This window comes from Ictalurus furcatus, chromosome 14 (assembly GCF_023375685.1).
Source record: "Ictalurus furcatus strain D&B chromosome 14, Billie_1.0, whole genome shotgun sequence".
Taxonomy (NCBI): Eukaryota; Metazoa; Chordata; class Actinopteri; order Siluriformes; family Ictaluridae; genus Ictalurus; species Ictalurus furcatus.
The window spans coordinates 6,578,886-6,598,090 of NC_071268.1; the positions used below are offsets into that span (position 1 = coordinate 6,578,886).

Here is a 19,205-nt window from a genome sequence, read left to right on the forward strand (position 1 = left end):
TTTGGCTTTTCATACTGCCTCTGCCTCCTCCTACTGTCAGGACCATGAATGACCATCCTGAATATCCTGAGGAGAAATCTCCGGCCCTGAATTTTTAATATAAACCAATTTTACCTTGAACTAACTTTTTGCTGAATTCTAAATAGCAATGACACAATCCAATCCAAAAGAAAATTATCTCACTGTAATATCCACTGTATATATGAAACCATCATAATCTATTATTTTCTTAGTACTCAATGTCCCGCTGCCCCATATTTATATCATGCATTTTAAAGTACACACTATATGTTTATTTCTTTTAGTGACATACTGTAGATATTTCTAACAATCCAGTCACAAGGTCGGGGACAGTGGGTACGAGTGTCATGTGACAAGAAATGAAATTGCATTTCTGATTAGTTATAACTTTAAATGGTTTCTTACATGTTTAAACAGCCTGAACATAATGTGTGTAATATATTCTAAAGCTTGAAAAAAGAACATTTTTCCCCATTACAATGGAATATGTACAAGATTTAATGTGTCATTTTGACCTAAGTTCAGAACATAAGGATTAAAAGCAGTATATTTACTAAATTAATTGTTCACAGTGTCAGTGTTTTTATGTTAATCATTCTACTTTAATAAATCGAGAAATACTCGACATTTTTTATTAAGTGGCAATGCTGGATTTCATCATCTGTCAAATCCATACATATAAATGTGTTCTAATAACAACAACATATACATCGCTAGACACATTGAACATTTAAAGCCAGTTCTCAGACATACCACCCAGTTCAAAAAAAATAAAAATAAAACAAACAAACATTTAAAAAATTAAAACTGTCACACATCATTAATTAGGTAACCTCTATTCTTTCCTTATAGAAATTATACTGATGAAGTTCTTAAATGGCAGCAGGAGGAGTCTTCATCTGTCCTGACTCTGTGTTCCACTTTCTGAAACTGAGCATACACACACACACACACACACACACACACACACACACACACATTAACCATGCACTGTTATACATGTTTAGCCATGGTCAAAGTAAACTGAACTCACCAGTGTTCAACAGGAGGCCCCATCGCTCCTGCAGTCTCTGTCTCTGTGCCTCTATAACCTCCACATCCTCAGCCAGAGGAGGATCCAGAGGCCCGAGCAATGGAGCAGGAGCCCCAGAGAGAGACACTCCTGTAGCCTTCACCATGTCTCTGTCACAGCCCTGATTTAAAAAAGTACTACATTAGAAATTTTTTAAAAGTTCATGTCAATACCTATCCAACATAGGTTTCTTAAAAACTTAAAAAATTATATATTTATTGAAGCATCACTTAAAAAATACATAGCTGAAAACATGATCCCATATAAAATATATGTTTTCTGTTTATGAGACCAGTTACTGGGAAACAACTTGTTGAAATGGAGAGAATAAAGTTTTTATTTGCATTTCTGTCAGAAGTTTGGAATTAATTATTACTAATTTCAAAGAAGGCATAAAAGGCAGAACTATCGGTACCAGCTGAGAAATTTAGTATCGCTGCATCTATAATACATTATATGTATATATATATATATATATATACACACACACACACACACACACACACACACACACATTATATATATATATATATATATATATATATTATAATTGACTATTCATTACAACCTACAAAAATGATTTATTGAAAGTAAACTGAATAACTTATCCATTTTAAATAAACTGTCCATTCCTAACTTAAGTCACAAGGTATGAAAACAGCTAATCGGTCAGTCAGTGTTAATATAGTGTGCATGGGTCCCTTTCAAAAAGGGGAATGAGCGTATGCCTTACTACAACATACCTTGAGAAGTGCCAGAGTTGCGCCCTGTGCTACCCCCTGCAGCAGGCTGGTGAGTTGTGCCCAGACACGCACATCTAACCCACCACTGCCCTCTGCCACAACCTGCAGCACCAGGCCTGGATTAAACTCATACGCTAGGGGCAGGAGTAGACCCAACACTGCAGCCATGACACTCGCACTGGAGAACACACCCTGGGGAAAGCAGAGGAAGAGATTTTACTATGCTATACCATGCTATTCTGCCCTGCAGCGGGACAACATATTAGTAATAGCATATTTCTTGCAATTAACAAAAGTGATATAATAAATAGAAAGAAAAGGACAAGCAAACAACAAGAAACATACAGATCTAGTGACAAACAGAAAGATAATCTCTGCAGACACTTATAATGGACTAACTACTCAATGGCATAGTTTCAATTGTGTAACATTATTGATGAAGTTCTTTAGATACTACTACAAGCTGTATGTAGAGAAATATCTGAATGATATCACTAATGGCTTATAATAGTATATTAATACACACCTTGTTCAGACACACAGGCACATGATAGAGAGACTTCACTCCTTCAGGCTCTTTTTTGCAGATTTGCACCAAAAGCACTCTCCTGTAGCAGTAAAATATATAAATTTTTTTCAGTTCTAAAATTTAATACCTTACAATAAAGTCCATGGTACATGGTGATGTACATGGGGAACATACAGTGAATGTACATGCAACCAAAATGTACAAGGTGAACACACAGTGAAAGGAGACATCATATGCGAAACAAATCCCACCCATCTTTAGTGTCCACTGGAACATCATCATCCCCCACAAACAGCACCAAAATCCTGAAATAAAGCATATAGACAGACATAATAGTGTACAGAACCATAAAGCTTTTCTGTAATAAACAGATTCAAGGTCACCATACTGTCTTATTATTAGTAGCAACATTTAATTCTCATATTTCTTGTTCAGAATGCTTTAAAGTCCATACCGCTCAGACAGTGAGTTTGTGGCATGCTCCACAGCACACTTCAGAGATACGAACACATCAGGCACTACAACCAAGCCATTCCGCACCTGCCGATGAAGGAGCATTAAAACTGTCCGTTTATAGTTTTGTAGCATCGCATTTTTCTCTTTCCAGGCAGTTTTAAGCAGGGAAAACTCTTTGTTATGCAAATTAAAAAGCAATATATAATGGAGTATAAAAACAGCAAAAAAAAAAAAAAAAGGAGACATGAGGCATTAGTGTAACATTTACTTATATATGAATACATTACGATAGCCGTGCAGTCATCTATTGATTTAATGGAAGGTACATTTTGTTTAAGTGGTTAAAGTTTTTATCAAATTACTCTGGTTTGCACATATAGATTAGAAGCGTTATACCTCTCTGGTCTTGATTTTCTCCAAAAGTGAAACAACATCCTGGATGCACTGTAAAGTCTTCTCATCAGTCACGTCCTGAAAATGTTTATTCCTGTTAGCAGAAAACATTTTCAAGTTTAATTTTCTTTTTAAGGACACCTGGTTTAAAAAACAAAAAAAATCCATTTCTTTAATAAATAACACAGAAAAAGAATTCTTGTCTGGTTTACTGAAGATGTAGACAACCGATAAGTTTACATGCAGGAAAGTAGAAATGTTTACAGGAAAAAAAAAGTCACATCAGTGTACAGTTAAAGCGGGAAAATCAAGACGTGGGATTATTAATGAGAAATGGGGGGGGGGGGGGTGGCGGGCTTCTGGGGACCAGACGAGCCAATTCACGTATAAATCTGAAATGACTGACAGTGAATATACAGTCCCCTCCAAAAGTATTGGAACGGCAAGGCCAATTATTTTGCTTTTGCTATACACTGAAGACATTTGGGTTTGAGACCAAAGATGAACATGAGATGATGGATCAGAATTTCAGCTTTCATTTCCTGATATTTAAACATCTAGATGTTGCATATCCCTTGCTTGCAATAACCGCATCAAGTTGGCAACCCACTGACATCACCAAACTGTTGCAATTTTGTGTGTGTGTGTGTGTGTGTGTGTTGCTTATCCATGCTTGTACTGTAGCTTCTTGCGGTTGTTTTTTTTACCTGTTCCACATCTGTTTGTTAGTACACCAGTGGATACTTTCTTTTTCAGGACATTCCAAATTGTTGTTTTGGCTATGCCCAATGCTTGTGCAATGGCTCTGATAGATTTTCTCTCTTTTCTCAGCTTCAAAATGGCTCGCTTTTCTCCCATAGACAGCTCTCTGGTCTTCATGTTGGTTTATCCTTTTAAACAACAAATGCAGTCTTCACGGGTGAAACCAAGAGTAGACATTCAGAGCTATAAATTCTTTAAACAGTCAATTTAACAGGGCACACCTGGGCAGCAAGAAACACTTGTCAGTCACATATTCAAATATATTTGATAACTAGAAAAAATGGGTGGGTTCAAACAACCCATGTTGTCAAGTCATGTTCTAAATTGTTTAACACATCTAGATGTAAATATAAGGAAATGAAAGCTGAAATTCTGATCTATCGTCTCATCTTTTGATCTGACACCCAAACGTCACTGTGGATCAGGTGGTAGAGCGGGTTGTCCAATAATCGTAGAGTTGGTGGTTCGATTCCCAGCCCACATGACTCCACATACCGAAGTGTCCTTGGGCAAGACACTTGAATCCCAAGTTGCTCCTGATGGCAAGTTAGCACCTTGCGTGGCAGCTCTGCTACCACTGGTGTGTGTGTGTGTGAATGGGTGAATGAGACACAGTGTAAAGTGCTTTGGATAAAAGCACTATAAGTGCAGACCATAAAATATCATCAATGTATAAGGAAAACAATAGAATTGGCCTTGTTGTTCCAATACTTTTGGAGGGGACTGATTCATAAATGCTGAGTTGTAAAGGTCGGCAGGTCTGTGTGTGCCCTGACAATTAGAGAGAGAGTAATTTCTATAAATAACCTGATTTTCTCTGCCTCCTCAATATACTTTGGTGATATTTCACCCAGGCGCTGACAATCCTCTGGGAGCAAGTCTTGTTCTTCTTTAGAGATCAGCGCAGCCGTATGCACAGGAGGTGCATCTCTAGGTAAGGGTTCAGGCCAGACTAGATGTTCACTTGTCTCCTCTTCCTGCTTTTCATCTTTCTCCTCCACTCGGCACTGCTTGGTGCTTGGCTCTGAGACAGGGCAGACTACAAAGCATATTAAACCTTTAAATCATATATATGTTATTTGCATACTTTTGAACATTGCAACTTTTGAAACATTTGCAATATGTTTCGATATTGTATATTAAGGGAACAATAAAAAAGTTCTGCGTGAGAGAGTGACACAACTAGTTAAAGCTCAAACTGATCAGTCAGGGATAAGCTTTATTTTTTTGTGAACACCAAATACAATAAGCAAGATATTCATGTATTTGTTGAACATATACTGACTGGCCACTTCATTAGGAACACCATATTAATACAGGGTAGGACCTGCCTTTGCTCCCACAAGTGCCTTAATTCTTCGTGTCATGGGTTCAAACCACATTCCATATTCAACGTCACCGATATCACAGTTTCCCCATTCTGATGTGTGATGTGAACATTAAGCTCTTGACCTGGATCTCCATAACTCTATACACTGTGCTGCTGCCACATGATTGACATGCATAAATGCGCAGGTGTTCCTAATAAAGTGGCTGAGGCACCTATGATCCAATATTCATCCAGTCATCCAATATTACCCTAGTTAAAAATATTTTTTGCATTTATTTTGAATTGCATTTTAATGTTTAAATCCAAAAAATATATATATACCCATGTGTTTGAGACAGCCCCAGTTCTTCTGGTGAGCAGCTCGAACATTATGAACAGACTCCAGAGCACTGCAGAGTGAGAACATATGAGAAATGAATGCTATTTCAGACACATGCTGTTAGATATGCTTAATATTTTCTTCTGCTTTTAATATGAAGCAAATAATTCAATCATCTGCTTTTAGTACTGCCTGCAACAGACCAGAGCATGAAGCCTTTCCTTGCAAATCTCCACAGAAGCAGAAATCAGTTCCATGATAAACTATGTTACTTGCAGCTAAACCCACCTGTGACACGGGGGACCAATATCATTCAGCACTGGTGTTGGATCGCCAAGCAGAGTTTGTATGGTTTGGCAAACTGACTGAGCAAGAGACGTCAAGTTGTATCCGCCCTAAGACACAGAAAAAGTGGAGGAATTACTACTGTACATTACTACATACGACTATATACAGTAAATACAAACACAATACAAGCGCATGTATTGTATGTAGATTTACAGCAGTGTACATGCCTCCAAGACAACACACAATCTGCCCTCAGCCAGAGACATCAACATGTGGGTAAGGTGGCCAAAAATCTCTGGAGAAGCACACATGTGACCCTGGAAAAACACAATTATACACAATTGGCACTTTCACCAGAAGTTTAACTTTTACCTTAGGAAATTAGGACTGTGGCTGTCAACCTTTTTAATCAGCGGTGGACCCCTAGCATATTCTGAGTGATCCTTGTAGACCCCGCCACATAGTACATGATTTATACATAAAATAACTACTATATAATGTATAATAATATATTGTAAAAGTAGTCTATACCAGTATATTTTGTTCCTAAAACTATTTAAAACATGTAAAAGTGGTATTTTTTGTTAAATATTTCAAAGTATACTTTAAACACATTTTTTTTTTTTAGGTTTATTCCATTTCAGAAAAGCCACAGGTTAATTAACCTATATCAGGAGTGTCCAATCCAATCTGGAAAAGACTGGTGTGAGTGCAGGTTTTCATTCCAACCAAGCAGAAGCCACAGCTGAGTCTATTAAAAGCAAAGATCGACTAATTAAACAGGTGGAATCAGATGTGGCTCCTGCTTGGTTGGAATGAAAACCTGCACCCTGCATAAGATTGGACACCCCTGACCGATATGCTTAATCATGCACATTCGCAGCTCTCTCACTAATGTAGCTAAGCTTGCTCATTCTTGCCCTCGATCCATGTTCAGCAGGTCGTTATTAGAGCAAGGTTTGCATTGCCTCCAACACTGATGGGTTAAATAAACAAATGATAACTCAAATTAAGTGTGAACATTTTACTTTTCAAAAACTTCAGAAAACTGCAAAAAAAAAAAAAAAAAAAAAAAACACTATAAAGAAGTTAGTTTTGCAAACCTACATAAAGTCCAGCTAAAACATATGATCACTGGAGATTATGGCATAGAATAAACTGGAAATATTATTCACCTCTGGATCTCCTATGGCAGAATCAAATCCTGCACAGACAAACACCAGCTCAGGATCAAACTGGAACAACATGATATAAGATCAGGAGTTTCACTAGTGCAAATATACAAGCACTTACATTTCAGAAAATGGAGTTTTTACAAAGTCCTTTAATAGTTACCTCATATGCGATGGGTAAGAGAACATGGAAAAAAGCTGAGAGGTAGTCACTATTGGTCATTCCCACCTGGGGAAAACAACAGGGAATAGAAGAAACTAAAACATGTTTACTGGTCACAAAATAAACATGGTGTCCTCATGACAACAAATCACTTGTATTACAGTAGACTATTCAATTGCTTTATTAAATGCCAAGTCAGTAAAAAATTACTATAATGATAACTAAACCTCACTGCATCTGAATAGTCAGTGCATTTACTTTCAATGCTAATTGATCATTGCTAACTGTAGAATGACATTTTCTACTGTTTTAGCACTGGACAGTAGTTCATTAATTGGGTACATTTTTACTGAGTTTTTTTTAAATGACCAAGAGGAATTTCAGATTGTGAGGGTATTCACTTCTATATCTGGTATACCATCGTCTCAATGTGAAGTTTGGAGAACAGTACCTTATTCCAGGGCAGGTTGATGTTAAAGCCAGCTCCTTTGCCTTTCCCCACTCTGTCGTAGTCAGACTCAGCAAGGTTGGGCCAGAAACGCTGGTGCTCATAGCGATGCCATGAAAAATACAGTACACTGTGAGACAGAAATTGAAAGAAAAAGAGCGGTGAGTAGGACAAAGTGCCTGGTTTGATCTTCACTCCCTGATTTCGTAGAAACATACTCACCTGGAATCCTCTTCAAAGCAGTACTGCACTCCCTGTCCATGGTGAATATCCCAATCCACGATCAACACCCTGAACACATGAAAACCACTTAAGGCTACAGCCAGAGGCTCATTTCCAGTGGCACAAGCTAACACCATTTTATCTCTCATGCCATAGTCTACTCGATACCTGTTGAGGTTATAGTGTTTCTTGGCGTAGAGTGTAGCTATGGCCACATTGTTGAACACGCAGAAACCATTGGCTTCACTCCGCTGGCTGTGATGACCAGGGGGCCTGAAAACAACACAGGACAGAATAACAAAGAGAGACAAAGAATTAGGGATAATTAACAGTATTACATGGGTAAAAAAAAACACAACCAAATTTATTTAAATTTACTTCAAGTAAATCTTAAATCCTCTACAGTGAATTCTTAGGTGGACATTTTAGGTAGTTTTTATTCGGATGACATTTTAATGGACAACTGAAGAGACTCTAAGGACACTTAAATAACACAAATGACTCAAATTATAAATAACAGCTTCAGTACACAGAATTCCAGCCTTGACATTTACCTTACAAGAGCCATTCCATTCCTCACTTTCCCTGTCATAACGTTGTCCACCAGCTGCAGTGCAGCACCAACCGCCAGCGTAGCACAGTGGTAAATATTCTACAAATATAACAGGGATCATGAGCATGATTGTGAAAACAAGCAAAAAAAAGTTTTATCGCTGCTGGTGTCCTGTAATATTGAGGCTTACGGGATGAAAATAAACGTCACCATACTGCTGAGTGAAGGTCAAGAGATCATCTAAGCTCATGTGTGGGGTTTGTTTCACAGCTTCAAGATACTCTTTACTGCACAGAGCACACAAAACGAGACAGGAAATGAATACTGCACATGTCACATTTTAGTGTTTTCATGTCGCAAGTATAACATTTACAGAGTTAACGAGTTAACAAGGTGGACTTTGTCCTAAACTCAACACCTTGTTTGACTCAAGTCTGGTTTTAAATTACATTTAGTGAATGTTATACTTGAGATAGTAAACCTATTCTTACCAAACTTTCATATGACTAGCCAAATTTTACAGAACATTAGCTAAGATGTGAGGTAGAGTTAAAACTGTATTAAACAGTATTGAACAGTACACTCATCTTGCCTTCGCTACAAGTTCCTCGTAAAATGAAATCACAGATATTCTCTGAGCTTCCTCCTGGTGGAAGTAATTTCTTGCTTTGAGGTGTCAATGATTCTTACTAGCAAATGCTTCATAGAGTTTACTGGCATTTTGGCAAAAATCTCTGTGGATGCTCAGTTCTTTTAAACGCAATGGGAATGGGGAAGTCACCCCTACTGAGAGCCTTCCTGATCCTGCATGCTTACTTCACATGTGATTGCATGTATGATCACGATCCAGCCACAAAATACCTTCCAATGGGGTAATGGGGCAATTGGCAATGGGGTAGAGAAGAGACATTGGCACGTATTTCAGTTAGGGGTGAACCAAGGTTCCGGTAAAAACGTAACAATTCGATAAAATAATAACCTCAAAGTATACAAGAAGCATCCATTTTTCATTTTGCAACTCGGGAAGGGTTTAACATCTGGAGGATGGTCACTGATAGACGTGCTATGAAATTTACTACAGCAAGTCGCAGCAGTAAAACATATATATATTTTTTTTTTCCAGATGTGAGGTGATGCCTGCACAGAAAATCATGGGCATGTGCATGCCATGAGTAAAACGATCAGAAGACCACTGAGTTTTGTGAAAAATACAGGCAATTTAACCTGTATTTTCTCCATACAGGGCAGAGAAAAACAACAACATGGCTGATTCAGGTGAAGATAAAACCACAGAGAAGCACCTGTAAAAAAAAAACTAGATATTAGCCCAGGACCCTATGTAAATTAAATCTCATCTGGATACGGCTTAAAGGGGTCATATGATTTTAAAAGTTCATTATTTTGTTTATTGGGTGTAATAGAATAGTTTAACATGCTTTATTGTTCAAAAAACACATTATTTTTCACACACTGCAATACCTCTTTTCCCAGTCTGTCTGAAACGCTCCGACTGAGTTCCGGTTTCTTCAAAGCCCCTCCTTCCGAAAAGCCCAGAGTGCTCTGATTGGCCAGCTGGCCCATTGCATTGTGATTGGCCGAAATCCTCTAGCATGTGTCAGAAATGCAAATTACCGCTTAGCATAATCGCGAGCTTCGGCTTCCAAGGCTTCTAAAGCAGTTATAAGCACAGTTAATAATGTCGTAGGTTTTACCGTATCAGTCCGAGCCCGAGTCAGATTCTGAAAACGCGGATGATCGAGCAGATCAGTCAGAACCAACTTTACGAGCACGACTTAGGCAGAACGTTTCACAGCGGTAAGTTTTGATTTTGTAACTCTCTTACCTTTCAGCTACGATGTTATAACAGTTTAATTCGTCTCCTTCACTGTAACATCTTTACGTCCTTAAGTTAGAACATAAAATACAGTTTAAAAAAAATTATGAGTTAAAAATGTAAAACATTATGGCGGCATTATGCCGATATTTCAAATTGTGACGTAGACGTTTGCGGAAGTAAGATCTGGACTTGGATCGAGGTGTTTTTAGGCAGGTCTGGAGCAGTGTTCTCTGTTAGATAGAATAAATCCCTTTGTAGGAGACTATGAGCTTTGTAACGTTGCAGATCTTATACATGCAGAAAACAGGTACGTTACACGCTGAAGGAAAAGGAAAGCGTTAAAAAGCATCATACGACCCCTTTAAGTGTTGTCAGAAATCTGTTTTTTTTTTTTTTTCTTGTGAAGTGTTGATATGCAAATAAACATGACAATTAACTGAATATGCAAATTAGTGCTTTGATATCATCTGGAGCCATCTAGAGGGTTTAGCTACTTTCCCCTGAAAAGATTTGGTAACAATAATTGTATTTATCTTGATATGCTTTTCTCAACTTAATAATAATAATAATAATAATAATAATAATAATAATATCATCATCATTCAGATTCCAATAATAATATTCCACACACACTGCAATAGCAGGACAGCCTACCTGTGAACTAGCAGGATTTCTTCATCAGTTGCTTGACGAATGGGAACACACACACACCTCTGTTCCAAACCTCTGCACTTCAGTGCCTCGTAACTAACTGTTAACCGCTCAGGTACCTCGATCTTACAGGTTGGGCTGCACACAACACATGATAAAGGCTTTAATGCGTCTATAAAAACATTTTGGCAAAATTTTACGTGTATCTAGACCTCACACTTACTCAGTCCAGAGAAGTTTGTACCGAGTCATTTCCTCATCGTAGATTAATCCAGTTCCAGACATGATACTAAAACTGCTTTCTGATTCAGAAGAAAACGTTTATACAAATACTTTGTAATTCTGTTACTGACATCACCCTTGATACTCACCCCTGGAAGAGTGTGTCAAAAGCACAAACACTTCAAACACTGTATCGGTGCTGGAATCTGATTCGTTCTGCCATGAACACGTGACCAATGATGGCGGAAGCGACTTTTAGGGACACGTGTTTGATTTGGGAACGCTGATGCACTTCATGCTTTTGACCACCAGATGCCACTAGCGTGCATTGTGCTGATAAACCTAGAAATTGACTTTTTATTTTTTATTTTGTAGGGGTGTAACGATAGACAAAATTCGATACGATTCCGATACCTTGGTGTGATACTTGATGTGTTTAATTTAATAAATAGGTTTTAAATATTTAACATTATAAAAGGGCAATAATTGAAACTTAATAATGACACAATGTTTGTGTAATTTAATAAGACTCTTAGCAGCGTATAACAAGACAAAAACTGGGCATTAAATGAAACATGGCTAATTCACTGGGGTCGGGGTGTGGGGTACCTGAAGTAGAGGGCTTATTCCATTCAGCTAGTTGTGCTTTCTGAGTCACGTAGCTCCCCGTAGTCCTTAGATATGTGTTTAAATCAACAAAGAATGACTTATCAAGAGTGATGAAAAGGTTGCCTTTTGCAGCAGAGACAGTATGTGTGTGTGTATGCCATATATGAGCTGTATGTTTGGCGTATTAGCTCCAGTGTATTGTACACATATGTATACGCACACATACTGAAACATTTCGGTCCATCGCTCATTATAATGATGTACAGTATAGCAGTAGGCCACAATCTCTTTTCATTTAATCCTAATTGTATCTCATGATGTGCTTTATCCAAAGAAAATGAATAACAAACACAAAACATTGTATTGAAAACTGCCTTTAGTCTATTAAAATGTGAAGTGTTTATGCACCTTTGGCAAACTTATGCCTCTTTAGTTACAGTATTTGAAAAAAATTCTGTTGATTATTTTATATTTCATTTATTTTAAAATTAGCCTACACACATAAATAAAAATCTTTATGAGTTCATGTGTATTAAATCTATATCTGCGTTGGCTAATGTTTACAGCCGGTGGCAGCACACTACATGAAAAAACAAACCGTCTGAAACTCTCAGAAGGCTCAAAATTATCCCAAAAGTTTGCTTGTGACAGGGAAATTGGGGCAAACAGCATGTAGCATTTATTCACATATAGTATATAGTATACAGTTGATGTCACAAGTTTACATACACAACACATTACACTAAGAGCCAAGGGATGAAAACATTTGAACCGGTTGATCAGAAGCTACCTGAGATATTTACAGGTTTCCCAGAAGACAAAATCACAAATTAAATAAAACAATAAATACAAAAATCTACGCTGTCATCTGGTCCTCAGCCAGCTGAGAAGCGATTCCCCACAACATCGGCCGATGGCACTGGACTTCCGAGAGGGCAGCTGTGGCTCCTCCCCTCCTCAGGCAGACAGCAGCCACATCTTTGGTTCCCAGGCGGACAGAAGCGGGTCCTCCATCCCCTGGCTGCCGGCAACCGCTCCTCCCGTTTCAGGCAGAAGGCAGTGGTTCCTCCGCATCCCAGCAGACGGCAGCGACTGTTCCATCCTCCTTGGCCACCGGTCCCACAGCGGTGAGAGCTCTGAAAGCGCTCCGATACGCTGTCATCTGGTCCTCAGCCAGCTGGCAAGCGATCCCCCACAACATCGGGCATTAGCACTGGACAGACACAAATACAGCAGCCAGTGCGTCACCCCTCCTTCCCAGGTTTTGGCACCAGTGTAACAAACACACAAGTCAGGCAATGAGGAGGCGGGAACAGTCTGAACATGAACATAAAGCTTAATAATAAACAGAATATAAAACACACAACCGAAACACAAAGTGCATGTGTGTCTCTCTCTCTCCCTCCCTGGCACTTCCAGCCACTCCTTTATCTCTCTCTCCCACTGATTAGCCAAATCATTGCCAGGCGTGCAGCCTGTCATTGATATTTTTTTCTGTAACCGTACGACTTTGTGTATTGTTCTTTACTTTTTACAAACTTGAAATACCCTTTATACAGTACATCTGATCATTGACAAACAATACTGAGAACAGAGCATCCTGAGAACTTGTGACCCACAAATCCTGTTGGATTCTTGAGCCAAAGCCACATACTATACATCACAAAATGAATGTTAAATAGAGATTAAAAACAAACATATGTAATGAAGCCCTTGAATTTTAAAGAAATGCTTTGCAAATAACTAGTAAATCTGTGCAAAAATAATTATATATTTGTTTGCTACTTTATTCTACAGGATAATCAAGTCGATAATCAATGCTTATGACCCTAATAATAATTCCACTAATAACATCATCTTAAATTTACAGTAATAGCATGCTAATAAAAGTAAGGCTCTTTTAAATGTAGGAAAGAGAATTGATGCCAAGGCTTTTATGTGGATAAGAGGATAAAGTCTTCAGATTCAGAGAGCATCTTATTTAACCTGACAGACTTTAATGTTGTGAATTCTTTATATTTCCAGATTTCTTTAGTTAATACTTATGCCTGGTGAAAGTCTCATTGGAAATATATTTACTGAAAAAAATGTTGACGCATTCAATACTTATTTCCCCACACTGTAATTGCTTTATTAAATTTCCATTATATCTCTTACTTGAATACTACTGATAGGCCTACCTAAGAAAACGTATTGTTATTGTGAAATAAGATTGCAGTTGTATTGCCCACCCCTAAACATTAGCATTTGATGATTCCAATCTTGAATTACACGTAAAATGTGAAATGTACTTCTTAATGTAGTAAATATCATAAACCCTGCTGATAGGGATTTTGTTACCAGAACAGAGCTGTGTTCAGAAATTAGTCTGCTGTGATTCATAGACAGATTAACTGTCATATCACAGCAAACCAGTGATTACATTTCCCATACTGCATGGCAGCCTCCAAACATGGCCGCCATGTACTGCAATTCCCAGAACACTCACACACACTCACACACACACACACACACACACACACACACACACACACAGAACACTTACACTCATTCACACACAATTGCATCCAATCTCACACACACTCACAACCACAGTATATAAGACACTGTTCTAACACTATGACTTTGCAAAGTATGAAATATATATAATGTAATGATGTCAGTTAAATTTACCTGTGTCTAATAAATTCTCCTAGATCCTTAATGAAGGTTGTATTTTTTGCTTGATTAAATACATCTTTATATTGAACATTTGCTTTACTCTGTGTGGATTTCCACCATTAGTATTATTTACAGTTTGCATTTATCAATTTTGTTAGGATTACATGACGGACACATGAGATATACTGTATGTATTTGTCAGAATATAGAATGTCAGAATCTCAGCAACAAACAAAAAAAAAATCATTTTTTCTTTCTTTTTCTTCTTTATGATATACCTGTTTCAAGGGTTTCATGACCGTTATTGTCATATTGTACTGTATGCTGAAGGAGACTGCTATCTCTGACATCAGCACCAATACAAGGTCCAACGCTGCAACTAGAATAAATTTAATAAAAAGTGTCAATGCCATAAACCTTGTAGAAAAGAAGTCTGAAATGGATGATAGTGAAGTGACAGTTCAGTATTGTAATGAATCAATACAATTAATGTGTTGTTGTGCTGTAAACAGTATGTAAGTGTCGTTATCAACAAAGTCATGTGCATCATTCGTAATTCAAAGTGTCTGTGCAGCAGGGAGTCTTTTCATATCATTTTGCATGTTTTTCTGAAGACCACTGGTGGTGCTCTGGCACTTGGTTAAAAAAAAATCCAAAATAATCCACTTTAAATTTCTTGAGAAACAGTACATTTAAACAAATGTCCTTTATCAGTTGTGTAAGCAAACTACAAAACATAGCATTCATTTCATGGGGTATCAGATTTCAGAGAGTGTAGTAGTTCTTTCTCCATACGTGGAGTCACTGCCGAGGAGTCACTGCTAGTGATGTCTGATTCTCGAACGAATCGTTCTTTTGTCGAGCCGGTTCTCCAAATTGAACTGAATCGAACTTTAGTTCTGGGTTAATGTTGCAAGGTGCACAGCCGATGTAGCACGCTCTGCAGCATGTCCAACTCAAAAAGAATCGAACGAGCAGGAGCAAGTTTGCCGAGGAGTACCGAGCTGTGTGTTGTGATAAATAAAAAATAAAGTTTTTGTTTATGCAGATTATGTTTTAGGTTGTTAACACTCGTATTCTCCTCATTTCCTGTTTATACTCATGGTGTTTGGACCTAAACATTTATTGAGTGGTTGTAAATATATACATTTTTAATAATACAAATTTTATATATATATATATATATATATATATATATATATATATATATATATATATAGTTGTTTACTTCTCATCTACACATTTATGCTGTTTTAGGAGATATTAAATACTTTTTTTTTACCTATTTACCACAAAATTCCTCAACTACACCATTAGCTTGCAATATAAAATTTTTATGATAAAAATCACTGTAATGATGAACTAAATTAAATATAAATTGTTTCTGGATGTTGATCTAGGCGTTAGGAGCACAATTCTCCTGGTTAGAGAAAAACCTATAGGAATTACAGTTTCAGAAAGAAAGTGTTTTTACCAAATATATCCAGCAGAGGGCCATAGAGTTCCATTCATTTTTATCGATGTGACCAACTTTTGTGATACATTTTGTGAATTTAAATATATATATATATATATATATATATATATATATATATATATATATATATATATATATATATATTTAAACATTATAAAATACATTAAAAATAAATATTCCTTCAAATGTTACTTTTTTGTAGTTTTTGATGTTTTTAAGTGTCTGTTTTCACAAAATGCCACAGATATTTGACAGAAAAATGACACACCTAAAAGACAAGACTTAGAGTCAGATTGTAGTTGCATATTATTTATTTTAATGAACCAAATGTAAAAAATAAATAATTAATTTTAGAATTTAGAAGGAATTCATTAAATAATATGTAAATAGAACCAACAGCAGTATGGAGAAATGAACAGGAGTGAAGAGTGAACACTGTGTACGTGTGCATTAGGTCTGTGCAGAAGACAGATATGAAGTGTCATATCTGTCTTCTGAATTTGTGACTGATTTTATTTCCCAAATTCAATACAAATGCTCTCTGTGGTAGTCACACCTCTGTCTGTGTCTGTGTGTGTGTGTGTGTGTGCGCGTGTGAGCGAGGGCATGTTTGTTCTACATTGCATTTGTGCACTAGTACCAGGCCTTTCTTTTTTGTGTGGAAATTGATTTTATTTGACAAATGAACAAAAAAAAAAACCCTTGTATTTTATCACATTTCCCATTTTCATTTTCAACACCATGAGTGTGACTTTTTTTGTACACACCTTCAGAACAGCCAAATCAAGCCCAGTTTTTTTTTTTGTTTTTTTGTGTGTGTGTGTGTGTGTGTGTGTGTGTGTGTGTGTGTGTGTGTGTGTGTATAGATAGATCATGTAGAGCAAAAAAAAAATTATGCCACTGAGATAAAGGTAACCATGTTTCTTAATCAAGGAAAGTTCAAATGGGGGTCATATTAACCTCAAACACCATAACACGGTTAAGCTAAATTATGGAGTTTATAAGACTAGTTTATTCTTTCTACATACTTTAGACTTGTAGAACATATTCGCATTTGTGTATCAATGTCTGTTATGTGTGCTTTGGGTGCAAAACTTTAATGTAGGAAACTTGTCCAAGGCTACTCAATATTGATCAGTTGTATCTGACATGAAGGATCAGCGAATTAATCTGTGACCAAAAACACCATAAACTTAAGTGAGAGTAGAGCTTGTCTCATCTTGTTGACCTCTGGCTTGAGCATGTCATGGGAGGCTGTCTTGTCGGCCTCAGGCTGGAGCAGAACTTGGGAGGCCATTCAGTCAACTTCTGTAGCAGAACTTGGGAGGCCATGCAGTCGGCCTCCAACTGGAGCTGAACTTGGTGTCTTCAAATAACAACATTCTTAATAACTTAATAACTGTACTCCACAACAAGTAAAAGATAAATAATACTCTAACACTTCACATTCCTGTAGCTAACATTATCTACTTCATTAGTTAACATTTACAAACACTATTAAATCAAAAATAATGTTAAAGTAAGTTAACTGGTGTTTATTTAAATGTTAATGAAATACAGCTGCATTGACTGATGTTTATTCAATCTATGAGTCAAAATAAGAAGACACAAATGACCAAAATTAAATTACAGCATATTCCTAAATAGTGAACTCTAAATGTTGATAAATGAACATGTGAATTAATGAAATAAAACAATGGTTAATGCAGGTGTTGAGTATTTGGATTATTTTTCAATACTAGTGTTACTTTGTAAATGCTACCCACAGTATATTGGCAAAATTATGTGGACACCTGACCAGTGTGTTTCTTCTCCACTGTTTCCACAATGTTAAGAGCACCACACTGTCTTTATATGCTGTAGCATTACACTTTCCCTTCACTAGAACTAAGAGGCCCCAAACCTATTCCAGCATGACGATGCCCCTGTGCACAAAGCGATCTCCATGAAGACATGGTTTGCCAAGGTTTTAGTGGAAGAACTAAAGTGTCCTGCACAAAGCCCCGACCTCAACCCCACTCTGAACACCTTTGGAATGAACTGGAACGCCGACTGCACCCCAGACCTCCTCACCTAACATCGGATGCGCTTACCATACTTTTTTGAACAAGAAAGAAAAATGCATAAGAATGGATCCAAATACAGATATGAATAGGTGCACTTTTTTTTAATAAGAAGGTTTGAAAGAAAGGTTCATATAGGGCATCTGATTGAAACTAGAGGATGTAACAATAGAAGTCATGTGAGCAGGAGGTTTTTAATTTCATACATGTGTAAGTGAGTGGTCAGATATGAAGCTGACAGGACAAAGGAAGACCATGTTCATTAAAAATAAATTATACTGCTTGTTTTTTTTACTCTGAAAAAAAAAAGAATATCTAAAGTAGCCGAGTAGTCTACAAGGTGGTTATTACTTAAAAACGAGTTATATGAAATATGAAATGTTTCTTTTACAGAAGCTAGAGACCTTGGCTAAATCTGCTTGTCCTAGTAGTGACAACTGCTATTTCACAACTACCAGTGAAACACATATTCTAGCAGTTATATTAGCATTTCTATATTATAAATTCTTTATTCTAATATTTTGAGATACTGGATTTTTTATTTCCATGAGCTGTAAGCCGTAATCAAGATTAAAACAAAACAAAAAAAAAGCTTGAAATATTTCTCTTTATGTGTAATGAATCTAGAGTTTATGAAAATTTCACATTTAGAATTAAATTACAGGGGAAAAAATGAACTTTTCAACGATAGTCAATTTTTTTTTAGATGCACCTGTATATTAACATTAATTTGTAATTGATTTACCAACATAGCTGATTGTACTTTAATTCGGACCATAAGGCAACAAATGTTCATTATTGAATTAGAATGAGAACAATACATTTTGTTTAGATCGTTGCAGACATGCAGTGGGTTAAAGAGCACAGAGTAATTTTCCATTCTAGCGTCCTTCCACCACACTTCCTGCCAATGACCACAGAAGAAGCTGTGCAACTCTGCAGTTCCACACATAGCATTATTTAAGAAAGAGGTAGAGATACAGTGTGCTCCTATTTACTGTACCTTTGTTTGTGAGAATAAAAAGGACACTGAATTTCTCCTTAAAGTAAGAGGATATAAGAGGAAGCTATATATTGATTAATATATTATGTATAAAAATGTTCAAATTAAATGTTATGCTATAAAATTTTAATTAATTGCATTTTATTTTCAAGTAATATAATCTTAATCATTTTTGTAATAATAAAAGATAAAGCAGCAATAATGCCAGTGT

The 19,205-nt window shown here is 36.8% G+C and overlaps 1 protein-coding gene across 1 annotated transcript; it reads right to left on the bottom strand.

Annotated features, from left to right (window-relative positions):
* Positions 1–495: 495 nt before the first annotated feature.
* Positions 496–11,346, bottom strand: hdac10 (histone deacetylase 10). The gene is made up of 21 exons (XM_053642277.1): positions 11,331–11,346; positions 11,183–11,261; positions 10,963–11,097; positions 8,662–8,758; positions 8,473–8,570; positions 8,087–8,191; positions 7,919–7,987; positions 7,700–7,826; positions 7,249–7,314; positions 7,089–7,148; positions 6,141–6,230; positions 5,914–6,020; positions 5,628–5,695; positions 4,784–5,015; positions 3,218–3,308; positions 2,820–2,905; positions 2,617–2,670; positions 2,363–2,444; positions 1,837–2,028; positions 1,055–1,214; positions 496–951 (listed from the first exon to the last, which is right to left on the bottom strand). Exons 2-21 carry the CDS (start codon positions 11,242–11,244, stop codon positions 917–919), a joined length of 2,016 nt encoding a protein of 671 aa, XP_053498252.1. The 5' UTR covers positions 11,245–11,261; positions 11,331–11,346; the 3' UTR covers positions 496–916.
* Positions 11,347–19,205: the final 7,859 nt, after the last annotated feature.